Consider the following 13,564-nt stretch of genomic DNA (forward strand, 5'->3'; position numbering starts at 1 on the left):
AGACCATGAAAATGTGCTAAGTGAAATAAATGTATAAATAAAAATAAATGAATTAATAATGAAGTTAATGTTTTTGTAAAATACTCCCACTGGTAACATTTATGTAATTTCAATGTCTATTGTATGTGTAGTCTTGTAATTGATTTGCTTCTGTTTCCATTTAATGATTATCTAATCAAAAGATATATTGCAGTGATGATAAAAAAAGAACATATAATATAGTGCGCTTTCTATCATTATAGACTTAAAGTATGGATAAATCATGGATAAAAGTAACCAGCTGGATATAAACTTTTGGGTTGGATTTATCTGCGTGTATTTTTGTGTAACTGTATGAGGTACTACTAATATAAGCGTCCAGTCAGCCTTGACGACAACCTTGGGTTCCTGCTGTTGTTTCTCTGCTAATGCAGCATCTATTCAGCAAATTAATTACTTTATCATAATGATATGATGGACACACTCGGTCATGGATTTTTTGCTGCTGATATCCGATTGTCCCACCAATAGGCTTTATGCCCAGCTGCACTACTTCCTGAACTTCAGCCAGCTCCTTGTTTCCTGTCTTCCATTATTGGACAAACTGATTAATCCAAGTGTGCCTGACCTCAGTAGTCACAAACAAACTGATTAATCCAGGTGTGCCTGACCTCAGTAGTCACAACAACAATAATCAGACACACCTGGATTAATCAGTTTGTCCAGTAATGGCAGACAGGAAACAAGGAGCTGGCTGAAGTTCAGGAAGTAGTGCAGCTGGGCATAAAGCCTATTAACTATCTGTGCTAAACTGATTAATCTGTCTAGCTCTAATTTTTATTACCAAAACATAAAATTACTTTATTGTCAATTACAAAAATAATTCTTAGGGACAGTCCTAGATTAGTTAAAACATTTCAAAATATAGTGATTTCAGTTTCCAATTCATATATTTTATCATTGAGGATTTCCTAAGAAGTGAAAAATCTGGTTTCGTCTTGTTCTCGTAAACTCAAACTCGTGTCTCATCACACCCCTATTATTTACTTACCGTCATTATTTTAATATTTTTCTTTAGAACCCAAATGCATTTTTTTTGTTTCCTTTCAGCAGACATTTTCTGTTTCTGATCTGTTGTTTATGCAGTTTTATGATGTTTAGTTTTTTAAATAATTTGTAACAAGCAATATCCACAACAAGAAAGTAGAGTTAATTTTTTCAGGACATTAAAATTATATGTACAGTAAGTCGAGTTGATCTATTACATACTAACACTGAGTCATTTTGAAGGGTTTTTTGGTTACTATGGGAGTGGGTGGTGAGGAGGTAGTCACCATTCACTCCTGTAATAACCAGAAAACCCCAAACAACACTTTCTAAAAAAAAAAAATTCTGCGTTTGGGTTATAAAGTACAACGAAAGACATTGGGTTCAAATGCCATGAGGGTAAGTAAATAATGACAAAGTTTGAATTTTAAGGGTCAACTATTCCTTTAAAAGGAAGACATTTTCCATTCATTAATCTATGGGTGGTAGTACTGTTTATTTACATCTGTGTTGATGTGTGTTTTAAAATCACCCAGATTATATTCATCATATAATATTATTCCAGGATTCAGTGGTCCCAGTTTAAAACCTACTTCCTCTTTAAACTCGAAAAAGTGATGGATGACTTTAAAGCTTCATGTCCAGAGCAACGAGGACCTGCCAATCCAAACGTTGAGTACATTCCTTTTGAAGAGATGAAGCAGAGGATTCTCAAAATTGTCAATGGATACAACGGGTAAGTGAAAGTGAATACTATGCACTCCCATAGGTTGAGAAACTATTTCAAGTAACGTTAAATTGTTGCTAAATTGAGAGAAACTTGCCTTTTATTTTCCAAAGTATTCTCGGTTGAATGTGCATTTTATTTCCCAGGATCCCTTTCACTATTCAGCGTCTTTGTGAGCTGCTCACCGAGCCAAAAAGAAACTACACAGGAACAGACAAGTTCCTCAGGGGCGTGGAGAAGGTATTTATTTCACTTTTTTTAGCCTTTCAGCAATAATGCCTTTTGCATTTTTACTATATTATTTAAATGCTTAATTTCTTCAGTTTCATATCAAAATCATTCGTATCATATTTCGTTTCAGAATGTGATGGTGGTCAGTTGTGTGTATCCTACCTCAGAGTGAGTTAAACCGTTAACCTTTTATACTATTTATTTTACTCTGAAAGTCAGTCTCCACTGATGCATGTAACTTGTTCAAAAACTGTTCATCTGTCCCTCAGACTGTTCTTCATCTTTTTCTTTTAAGGAAAAAAGGTTGCGTCAACAGAATGAATGGAGTTATGTTTCCTGGCAATACTTCAGCTTTTACTGACAGGTGAGTTTATCATTTCAAGCACCATTATTATTTAGTCTTGAAAATAGCTCATGGGTCACTAGAATTTTAAATTGAATCTCTGAATGTCAGTTTACAGCATACTGTTAAGAGACACTAGTTGATGGATTTAATGTAACTGTCGGGTGGATTGACGTGTCTATGATTGTCTGTAATAGAAATGTGAACGGTCCAGGAACACCCAGGCCAATGAACAGACCAAAACTCACCCTGTCCAGCAGTGTAGCTACCAACGGCCTTCCCGACAGCACAGAAAACAAAGAACAAGCTTCCGACCAATCCGAGAAAACGCTCAAGTAAGTGCACATGGGGGATTCTATAATTGGATGTAAATTTGGTGTCCAAAGGTATTATTTTAATAAATTGATACTGATTGTCATGGATCAATGCCTATAACATTTTGGGGTGGTTTCCCGGACAGGGTTTAGGTTAAACCAGGACTAGGCCTTAATTATATTAGGACATTTAAGTACTTTTTACAAACCTACCTTACAAAAAAACAATCCTGGTGTGCAGCTTGAGACAAAACGAAGGCACTAATACATGTTAAGAAATGTCAGGTAGGGCTGTCACGGTTATTAAATTTGGCTGACGGTTAACTGTCTAATAAATTGTGTTTTATTGCTTTGACATTTAATTCTCATAAAAACTTTTTGTTGGTTTATAAAATAATTTTCACAAATTGTTGTGGTTATTTAAATTAAATATTTTGCAAGGTTCACCTGGCAGTAAATATTAATACACATAACACATATTTAGAAGTAGGGATGCTCCGATCGTTATCGGCCGATAACTGCATTAAATGACGCGATCGGCACTCGCTAAATTTGCGATCTCATGAGCCGATCTTTCTGTTTACTTTTGTCATCATAGCGTTCCTGATGCTGCTGCAATTAGAGACCATTTTAGACAGTGCGAGCATTTTGTAACCCGTGGCTCATGTGTGACGTGCAGATTTGGATCTCTCTCTCTGCCTGTAACAGAGATATGCGTATTTTCTCTGGAGGACGCGCTCCGGTCCTCAGCGCGATGCGTCTTCACATCCCTATCAAACAGCGTATACGACACATATCTATCGCGGACAATTGAATCCTCATACAGAAAGTTTATTACTTGCATTCGTTTTAAAGTTTTGAAGGTTTAAACTTCCATTTTCCTCACAGCTGCTCTTGTTTGCGGCAACCCGACGCACGCATACACAGCAGCCGGTCATCAGTGCACGTGAAGAGAACGATCTCTCCCACGTCTTAAAGATACAGTATCCTAATTCATCTCTCAATAAAATTACTCTCCGCTCATCAGTGAAGATCTGTTGTACTTCAGACGAATGCGTGTTTATTTAATTCATACAGTAAAGACTGTGAAGTGTTTTATTTTAATTACTTTTAACAGACCTATAAACCTTTTTAAAGGCATATTACATTTCTCTTTGCAAGAAGAATTATTTGTTGTGCTTATTTATTTGATTCTCTATTAAAACAATAATATACCTAATTTATAGTTAAAAGTGCAAACTCTGCTAGATTATAGATAAAAGATTCCCATTCCACTGCCATTCTGTGATCGGCACTGATCGGCAGATCATGATCTTGGTGATCGGTGATCGGCCCCAAAAATGCTGATCGGAGCATCTCTATTTAAAAGCAATCTGATATGTCTCATTTATGCAGGCGCTGCAGCTCCCCCTTGTGTTTTTTAGAGAGATGTGCAATCATTGCGGTGATCTGAAATCATCGCGATGAGTTCAAACAATCACGATGAGACGATTATTTCATCATTGTGACAGCCCTAATGTCAGGGCAAGATGTTTTTAAATTAAGGCAGCTCAAACATGCATTTCAGTCTGGGACTAGAACAGGGGTGTCAAACATGCGGCCCGCGGGCCGGATACGGCCCGCAAAGGGGTCCATACCGGCCCGCGTGATGATTTATAGAGTATTACTAAAAACATATTTTAAAAACCCTTTTAGGGGGGTGTCTAGTTCGTTTTTAATATGAGAGACTTGCGGAAAGCACCAAAACGCGGAACATGCCCAAAAATCTTGCCGTTTTATTGTTACCGCTCCGCTAAAGATACGGCGATTCTGGTAATCCCCTTCGTGTTTTCCCCCCCGCTCCGCAGCATCTCTGTGCCCACTCTCTGCCTGGAGAGCGAAGACGACAGTTTCCGAAGTTTGTTGCATTAACAGGTGGATTCATAACATTATATCAGTTAAACCGCAGAATTAGTAACTTGTAAGTATGTTTATGTATTTCTTTCGGTAATGATTTGCTGTCAGTGTTCTAAAAGTGCTAACAACCTAGCAAGCTAACAAAAACACAATATCCACATTAACGTTACAATGCTTGTCTAATCGATTTAATGTTCCCGATCAGATCTAAGTTAATATAAACACTAAACTTGCTGTTGTTGGCACACTTTGTAGACAAAAAATACAAAAAACACCAATGCCTTCACAAAATAACGACAGAGAACGGAAAGAGAGGCTTTTAGCAGCAGTTCAACATTGCAAACATGGATTCAAAGCTCCATCAAGCCAGCAGGTAAATCATATTGAATATTTAGCAGATTGTCACACTTTAATTCTTATTATAATTCCCATTATAATCACTTGTCTAAGTTGATGCTAGTAATATAATACATAATATTTATAATACTTTATTAAAACCATAATAATAGTACCACCCCCAGGGCCGGCGCCACGAGGGGGCGTGAGGGGGCGTCGCCCCCTCACTGGCACTATCCCGCCCCCTCAGATCACCATTAATGTTGAATGGGATTTTAATGATAAAATGCGCTATTTAAAAATCACGTTTGCCTTGTGTATTGTCTTCCTAAAGGGAATTTTAAAGTCTAATTATTTAACAAAACAAAAAAACAAGTGTGCATGTATTTTACCGTGACACACGCCCACTCATGTATAGCCTATAGGCTTGTTCGAATTCATCAGGCGAAGACGTCAAAATGCCGCGAGAGCGAGACGAAACGACACTTAGTATGATTTCTCGAATCGTTCTCGCGGTACTTTGACGTCATGTGGTTGTTGGTTCTTGCAGCCGCGCCTGAAGTTGAACAAGTTTGTGTTGACGGCTTGAGGCACGCCGACAATGAGCCCGCGTTCTGAGTCTCAGAGGGAAATCAAGATGTCGGAGTGGGAAATTATATAAAAATTTACAGACAGGAGTGTGAGAGTGACCTGGGCCTGCCCTGTAGCAATGGATATATGGAAAATAGCATTGGAAGTTCTACAAACTGGACTCCGGATTGTCACACATCAATTAATGCCGTGGCGTGGATGAATTATCGGAGCATTTCAGGTGCAAAGATCCAAATATTCGGCTGTCATTAAGTCAATTCGGGCACCATGAACTTCAGCCAGACTGTACATAGTTTTGAAAAGTTCAGTTGTTCATGTTCTTCAGCATCCTTGCAAGTCAACGTACAACCAACAGCCTATTATTGTTCTGCATTTAACGTTAAAGGTAAGCCTGTACGATCTCTCTCTCTCACACACCTGTTTATCAGGAGTAAATAGATAAAAAACAGACATTGTTAAATTTATAATTAACGAATTTGAATTAGCCTATCCTACAGCATAGCTGTATATGTAAACGAGTTATTGCCATTTTGCTATTGTGGTTCTCTAGCTGCTTAATCGCTAGCTTGGTGCATTACTTGTGGCAGTTAAAATAACTACGTTATATGATCAAATTGAACCAAAATGTTGATAAAATGTTGCGTTTGGACCGTTTTTGGGCTGAAAACCATCAACTCTATTTGCCAACACTGCCCCCCACCATTACGTAAAATGTATTTCTACCTCTGGGTCTGCACTTCTAATGAGTAGTGTTGTGCTAATATGTGACGTTAGGTATGCGTTTTTTTGTTGTTGTTGTATTGTTCAGAGCTCTGTACGTTGCTCACTATAGCTGTAGTTTTTGTGGTTGTATTACAGAGATGTTTGTTTATAACACTTTAAAACTTAATGTACCAAACCTATGTATTTTCTAGCTGGGGGAATTATATGCATTCATGTGATCGCCCCCTCTGGTATTTAGACGCCCCCTCATCAGCGCTCGGCTGGCGCCGGCACTGACCACCCCCCATAGTCCCATTTTTGTTTTGGGCCACTGCCCCATCTAGCATTTTCTAAATGACTGTTCTCATTACAAATATATTCCAAAGAAAAGTGAATGGTTTATAAATAATTTTGTCATTAAGGCAAAAGAAGTTAAATTAAAGCTTTTCAACCTATAAGGCCAGTGGGTTTTGTTCAGATGTAAATTTGTGTGTATAATATACAGTATGAGTGTGACCTTATGAAATGTAGTTTTCACAGAGCTGTGTGTTTCTCTGGTTTTCTTGCTAAACAAACTAATTAATTGGTTTGTTTAGTTAATTTTAACACAATTATCAGCACACTAAGGTTTAAAAAAATTATCCGGCCCGCACTTCATGGGGTTATTTACCATCCGGCCCTCAGCCTAAAATGAGTTTGACACCCCTGGACTAGAATAAACCTTGTCCAGGAAACCACCCCTTTGTGATCCATGACAATCAGTAACAAATCATTAAAATTTGAAAAAATAAAAAATAACTTTGGTCACCAAATGTACCTGCAATCATATGATGATCACCTACATGCACAACACTGGATGCATACAGTACATGCACGCGGCGCTGTTACAGTTCAATGCTCATTTTGACAGATTAAGACTGGGTGTGTAATACGAATGACGGCTTGTATTTGGAGTCTCATGTTGTTTTTATTTCAGTGAGTCTTCGGCATCAGAAGCAGAAGTTTCACATGGTGGTCCGGTAAAGAGTAAACACCGTGAGGATGAGGATGCTACAAACGCCGAGACGCATGAAGCAAAGAGGCTTAAATTCGACGAAGAGGAAGACGATGAAGATGAAATGGCACAGGATGGAAAGAAGTCGCCCTGCACGTCGGCAGCAGAGAGCTCGCTGGACGTGCCGCAGTCCTCGTCAGACGTCACGGCAGAAGTTAGGGATAATAAACGTGACGAATTCGACTCTGAAGATCAAGGTACATTCTTTATCATAACTTAATCTTGCTGTTGGCTTATCTATGAGGTCATCAAAATTGTATGTGACTGGTTTTACTGGGACGATACACACATAATTCATTAAAGGACAAGTTCGGTATTTTAGACTTAAAGCCCTGTTTTCAGATTGTTTATGGTCAAATAGAATGGTTTTGACTGAAATTTCGACATTTTCGGCTGCCCTGAGAATTTTCGCTTGTTTGTGTTTCAGCTCAGACCTCTACAATGGCTTTATAGGTGCACTGGAACAATCCTTCCTAAAATGCATTAAACTTTCGTTTACAAAGACGAGAAACTCACCGAGTGGTCAGGGGTGTTCACTGATATGCTCACACAAAAATCGCGTTAAAAGATGCTTTCCAACAGCTGTTTTAGCATTCGTTGTTAACTTGTGGACCTATTTCCCCAAACGCCTCACACCCGTACATTCTTCCGCTTAGAGCTTGAATAATAAACACTCCAGCCCAGGAGGTGGCGCTAATCCGCCTTTGCCAATTGCAAGAATAGAAACAAAGTTCCCGGCGCGGAGTAATACCGTACCTCACAGGACGTCTAATACAGTCAATGGAGTTGGTAAAAACTACGATAAAACCTGTTGGAATGCGTCTTTTGGAGCGATTTTTGTGTGAGCATACCAGTGAACACCCCTGACCACTCGGTGAGTTTCACGTCTTTGTAAACGAAAGTTTAATGCATTTTAGGAAGGATTGTTCCAGTGCACCTATAAAGCCATTGTAGAGGTCTGAGCTGAAACACAAACAAGCGAAAATTCTCAGGGCAGCCGAAAATGTCGAAATTTCAGTCAAAACCATTCTATTTGACCATAAACAATCTGAAAACAGGGCTTTAAGTCTAAAATACCGAACTTGTCCTTTAACAAAGCGATAGGTGCTGAGGCTGTGAGTTCGATTTCAATCATTGATTTGAATCGTTATATAGCCAATATTTTTACAGAATGAATTTTAGAAAACACGAAGTAAGGTCATGTCAAAGATTGAAAATCATGCTCCTAAATCTCATCATTAGCCTGAATTTCACAGACAGAAAGGTTCAAGTCTAAAAAAGCCTAATATTTCTATATTAACTTATTTGCATATCAGCAGCTGTTAAAGATCTCGCTGCATATTTGACATCTCTCTCCTCTCTCCGCAGAACCCTCTAGCACACAGTCAGAGTCTCTCGAAAACGGGGTTGACAGATCCGTGTCTGAAAATTCACCCAGCCCTTCCAACGACGAGGACACAGGCGGCGAACTGGACCCACCAGAGAGGGAACCGAGCGCAGATGAAACGGACGAGAAAAACGACCCAGTAAGCAGTAGCAGCAATAACAGCAGCGAAGAGGGAGTGTCCAGCCCGGAGACACCATCAGCGTGTCCGAGCAGTTCCACAGAGCTGACGGCAGAGGGCAGTAACACAGCAGACATCAGTTCAGACAGCTCAGACACTGCAGAAGACAACATGGAACAAGAATGAAGCCCCGCGTTGTCGATTTTTACACTGTACTGTACAAATCCCTGAAACACTTGTACTATAAAGTGAGCAGACGGGGCAGGAGCGATGGTGTCCCAGAGGAACACCCTTTAAAAAACTGGAAGCTCATCTTTTTAATGGTTTGGAGGAGTGTTTGCCATTGAATGACATGAAGACGTCCCTGGTGTAATCTTGTACCAAATCATGGACTTCATCTTTCTAAATCCGTCAGGAAATCACATCACTGTCTTTCCCGCTCTTCTATAAGAGTGAAATGTGGCGTTTGTGTGAATGTGCGCACAATACGAATCCGTACGGGAGCATTTAGTTTGACGGTCCCAGGGTTTCCTTTTGGTTGGTAAACCAGTATCTAAACATTCCAGGAGAACACGGCTATGCTTAGACTGCCTTTTGCATTCATCTTGCTAGTGGCACGTAGTGCTATATATATATATAGCGGCATTACTGTAGATAGATTTTCTTTCTATTTTCGGCAAGTAATTTCTTTTATTTTTAAAACCTTTGATTTTAACCTCCTTCCCAGCATTTCACATACATTTATTTAATCTACCAGTGCTGGTAAATAGATTCTAAAATTGACTAATGTAATTTTCCATGCATTAGATACTCGAGTGCTGTAATTTAATATAGTGAGCCTGTCTTTACAAACAAGACATAATGTGCTTAACCACTATTGAGCCACTATAAGCTTTTCATTTTCCTTTTCATCAAACAATGGCAAACAGTTGTATAAAGGTTCACTTTGTCAACACCAACTTTCAAAACGTTTTTCACACTTCTTACAGTATGTATACAGGCTGTCTTACCGACCCCTATTTCCACAGCTCCTTTTTGATATGTAGAATTTTTAAATTAAAGTAGATTTTGTAGATTGTAATAAGTGTTCACTGCTTTTGTGAAAAGTGAAACTGTATGATTTCCATGTGAACTGAATGCTTGGGCTTTCAACAGTATTCCTGAAGAGCAATAAATGTTCACATTTAAAGCAGCGACGTGCCTAATCTGTGGCAACCGGAGACCTTTCATTTGAAGAAAAATTATTTCCTATTTTGAGACACAGACACAATGAATGGTACATCTTGCAAAAATATATGAATGAAGTGGATCCAAAAACTGATAGCCATGTTTGAGTCATGTAATACAGTATAACATTTATTATAATGAATTAAAAGGTGAAATTAAAGTAGATCTGCATACGTTTAATATACTAAGTTTAATAAAATAAAGTAGAAAGTGATTTTCGGTGCAGACTCAAGTTCTGTAAAGTGTCTCTGCAAAGTACTTTGACAATGATGAATGTTCTTTCATTTGTATGTCGCTTTAGATAAAAGCGACTGCCAGAGTTGCCAGATTGGAAATGTTTGAGGATTGTACTAGAAGCTCAAAATTATGATATTTGGAAGAAAATGATCATACACGAGTTAAATGTGCAAAATACAGCAATTTATCTAGACAAACAACTTTTGATAGCCTGCAAATTTTCCCAGTAGATAAATAACTAGGTGTACCTTAGTGAGAGGGTCAAACAATTGACCTAAGCGCCGTGGCAGGAACGCTATTTTGTGAAAGAGAAAGAGTCATTCTCAACGATGATTGGGATATGAAGACACATCGTGTGAAAGGATGGAGTTGTGGCTAGAAGGGAAACGGCAACTGCCGAAATCACTGAAATCTTGCCAAATGAGTGCTGTTTTTATCCTTATCCTACCCCCAAACCTAACCCTAAACCCAACATTTCATGGGATTTAAACAGAAGCTGTATTCCATCTAACCAGGGCCGCTGTTTTTAAACTTATCCTATGGCCAAACCTAAACCTAAACCCAACATTTCATGGGATTTAAACAGAAGCTGTATTCCATCTAACCAGGGCCGCTGTTTTTAAACTTATCCTATGGCCAAACCTAACCCTAAACCCAACATTTCATGGGATTTAAGCCGTAGCTGTATTCCATCTAACCAGGGCCGCTGTTTTTATCCTTATCCTGCCCTGAAACCTAACCCTAAACCCAACATTTCATGGGATTTAAAGGAATAGTCTACCCTTTTGCCATATTAAACTATGTTATTACCTCAACCTAGCCAAATTAATACATACCTATCTTTCTTCAATGAGTGCACTGTACAGCGTGTTGTGAATGTGTTAGCATTTAGCCTAGCCCCATTCATTCCTATGGTACCAAAAAAAAGTTTTATTTTGTGGCACCATACTTACTGGTATAACTCCTCATGTAACAGTCTTTAAATAGGGAAAACACAGAAGTGTTTGGTGGCTTCCCTGTTTGGTACCATAGGAATGAAAGGGGCTAGGCTAAATGCTAACACATTCACGACGCGCTGTACAGTGCACGCATTGAAAATAAGATAGATATGTATTAATTCGTCTAAGTTGGGGTAATAACATAGTTTAATATGGCAAAAGGGTAGACTATTCCTTTAAGCCATAGCTTTATTCCATCTACCCAGGGCCGCTGTTTTTAAACTTATCCCATGGCCAAACCTAACCCTACACCCAAAATTTCATGGGATTTAAGCCGTAGCTGTATTCTACATAGCCAGGGTCGCTGTTTTTATCCGTATCCTGCCCTGAAACCTAACCCTACACCCAAAATTTCATGGCATTTAAGCCGTAGCTGTATTCTACATAGCCAGGGTCGCTGTTTTTATCCGTATCCTGCCCTGAAACCTAACCCTAAACCCAAAATTTCATGGGATTTAAGCCATAGCTTTATTCCATCTAGCCAGTGTCGCTGTTTTTATCCTTATTCTGCCCTTAAACCTAACCCTAAACCCAACATTTCATGGGATTTAAGCCGTAGCTGTATTCCATCTAGCCAGGGTCGCTGTTTTTATCCTTATCCTGCCCTGAAACCTAACCCTAAACCCAAAATTTCATGGGATTTAAGCCATAGCTTTATTCCATCTAGCCAGTGTCACTGTTTTTATCCTTATTCTGCCCTTAAACCTAACCCTAAACCCAACATTTCATGGGATTTAAGCCGTAGCTGTATTCCATCTAGCCAGGGTCGCTGTTTTTTATCCTTATCCTGCCCTGAAACCTAACCCTAAACCCAAAATTTCATGGGATTTAAGCCATAGCTTTATTCCATCTAGCCAGTGTCACTGTTTTTATCCTTATTCTGCCCTTAAACCTAACCCTAAACCCAACATTTCATGGGATTTAAGCCGTAGCTGTATTCCATCTAGCCAGGGTCGCTGTTTTTTATCCTTATCCTGCCCTGAAACCTAACCCTAAACCCAAAATTTCATGGGATTTAAGCCATAGCTTTATTCCATCTAGCCAGTGTCACTGTTTTTATCCTTATTCTGCCCTTAAACCTAACCCTAAACCCAACATTTCATGGGATTTAAGCCGTAGCTGTATTCCATCTAGCCAGGGTCGCTGTTTTTTATCCTTATCCTGCCCTGAAACCTAACCCTAAACCCAAACTTTCATGGGATTTAAGCCATAGCTTTATTCCATCTAGCCAGTGTCGCTGTTTTTATCCTTATTCTGCCCTTAGACCTAAACCTAACACTAAACCCAACATTTCATGGGATTTAAGCCATAGCTTTATTCCATCTAGCCAGTGTCGCTGTTTTTATCCTTATTCTGCCCTTAAACCTAACCCTATACCCAACATTTCATGGGATTTAAGCCGTAGCTGTATTCCATCTAGCCAGGGTCGCTGTTTTTTATCCTTATCCTGCCCTGAAACCTAACCCTAAACCCAAAATTTCATGGGATTTAAGCCATAGCTTTATTCCATCTAGCCAGTGTCACTGTTTTTATCCTTATTCTGCCCTTAAACCTAACCCTAAACCCAACATTTCATGGGATTTAAGCCGTAGCTGTATTCCATCTAGCCAGGGTCGCTGTTTTTTATCCTTATCCTGCCCTGAAACCTAACCCTAAACCCAAAATTTCATGGGATTTAAGCCATAGCTTTATTCCATCTAGCCAGTGTCACTGTTTTTATCCTTATTCTGCCCTTAAACCTAACCCTAAACCCAACATTTCATGGGATTTAAGCCGTAGCTGTATTCCATCTAGCCAGGGTCGCTGTTTTTTATCCTTATCCTGCCCTGAAACCTAACCCTAAACCCAAACTTTCATGGGATTTAAGCCATAGCTTTATTCCATCTAGCCAGTGTCGCTGTTTTTATCCTTATTCTGCCCTTAGACCTAAACCTAACACTAAACCCAACATTTCATGGGATTTAAGCCATAGCTTTATTCCATCTAGCCAGTGTCGCTGTTTTTATCCTTATTCTGCCCTTAAACCTAACCCTATACCCAACATTTCATGGGATTTAAGCCGTAGCTGTATTCCATCTAACCAGGGCCGCTGTTTTTATCCTTATCGTGCCCTCAAACCTAACCCTAAACCCAAAATTTCATGGGATTTAAGCCGTAGCTGTATTCCATCTAGCCAGTGTCACTCTTTTTATCCTAATCCTGCACTCAAACCTAACCCTAAACCCAACATTTCATGGGATTTAAAGGGGACAGAGAATGAAAAAACATTTTTACCTTGTCTTTGTTGAATAATGGTAGTCTACCCGCATTCACGAACATACAAAAAGTGCTAAACATGCTAAACATCTCAGTCTCATAGAAATTCCTCTTTTAGAAA

The 13,564-nt window shown here is 39.1% G+C and overlaps 1 protein-coding gene across 2 annotated transcripts in view; it reads left to right on the forward strand.

Annotated features, from left to right (window-relative positions):
• ppp4r2a (protein phosphatase 4, regulatory subunit 2a) overlaps positions 1-9,665 on the forward strand; it is a 28,983-nt gene extending 19,318 nt beyond the window's left edge. For both annotated transcript variants that reach the window (XM_073813024.1, XM_065286245.2), the window contains exons 3-9: positions 1,592-1,762; positions 1,900-1,993; positions 2,115-2,152; positions 2,280-2,348; positions 2,525-2,662; positions 7,143-7,417; positions 8,589-9,665. In XM_073813024.1, coding sequence (XP_073669125.1) covers positions 1,592-1,762; positions 1,900-1,993; positions 2,115-2,152; positions 2,280-2,348; positions 2,525-2,662; positions 7,143-7,417; positions 8,589-8,911 — 1,108 coding nt within the window. In that variant the 3' untranslated portion in view covers positions 8,912-9,665. The remainder of the gene's footprint in view (positions 1-1,591; positions 1,763-1,899; positions 1,994-2,114; positions 2,153-2,279; positions 2,349-2,524; positions 2,663-7,142; positions 7,418-8,588) is intronic.
• Positions 9,666-13,564: the final 3,899 nt, after the last annotated feature.

Source organism: Paramisgurnus dabryanus, chromosome 21, assembly GCF_030506205.2.
Source record: "Paramisgurnus dabryanus chromosome 21, PD_genome_1.1, whole genome shotgun sequence".
NCBI lineage: Eukaryota > Metazoa > Chordata > Actinopteri > Cypriniformes > Cobitidae > Paramisgurnus > Paramisgurnus dabryanus.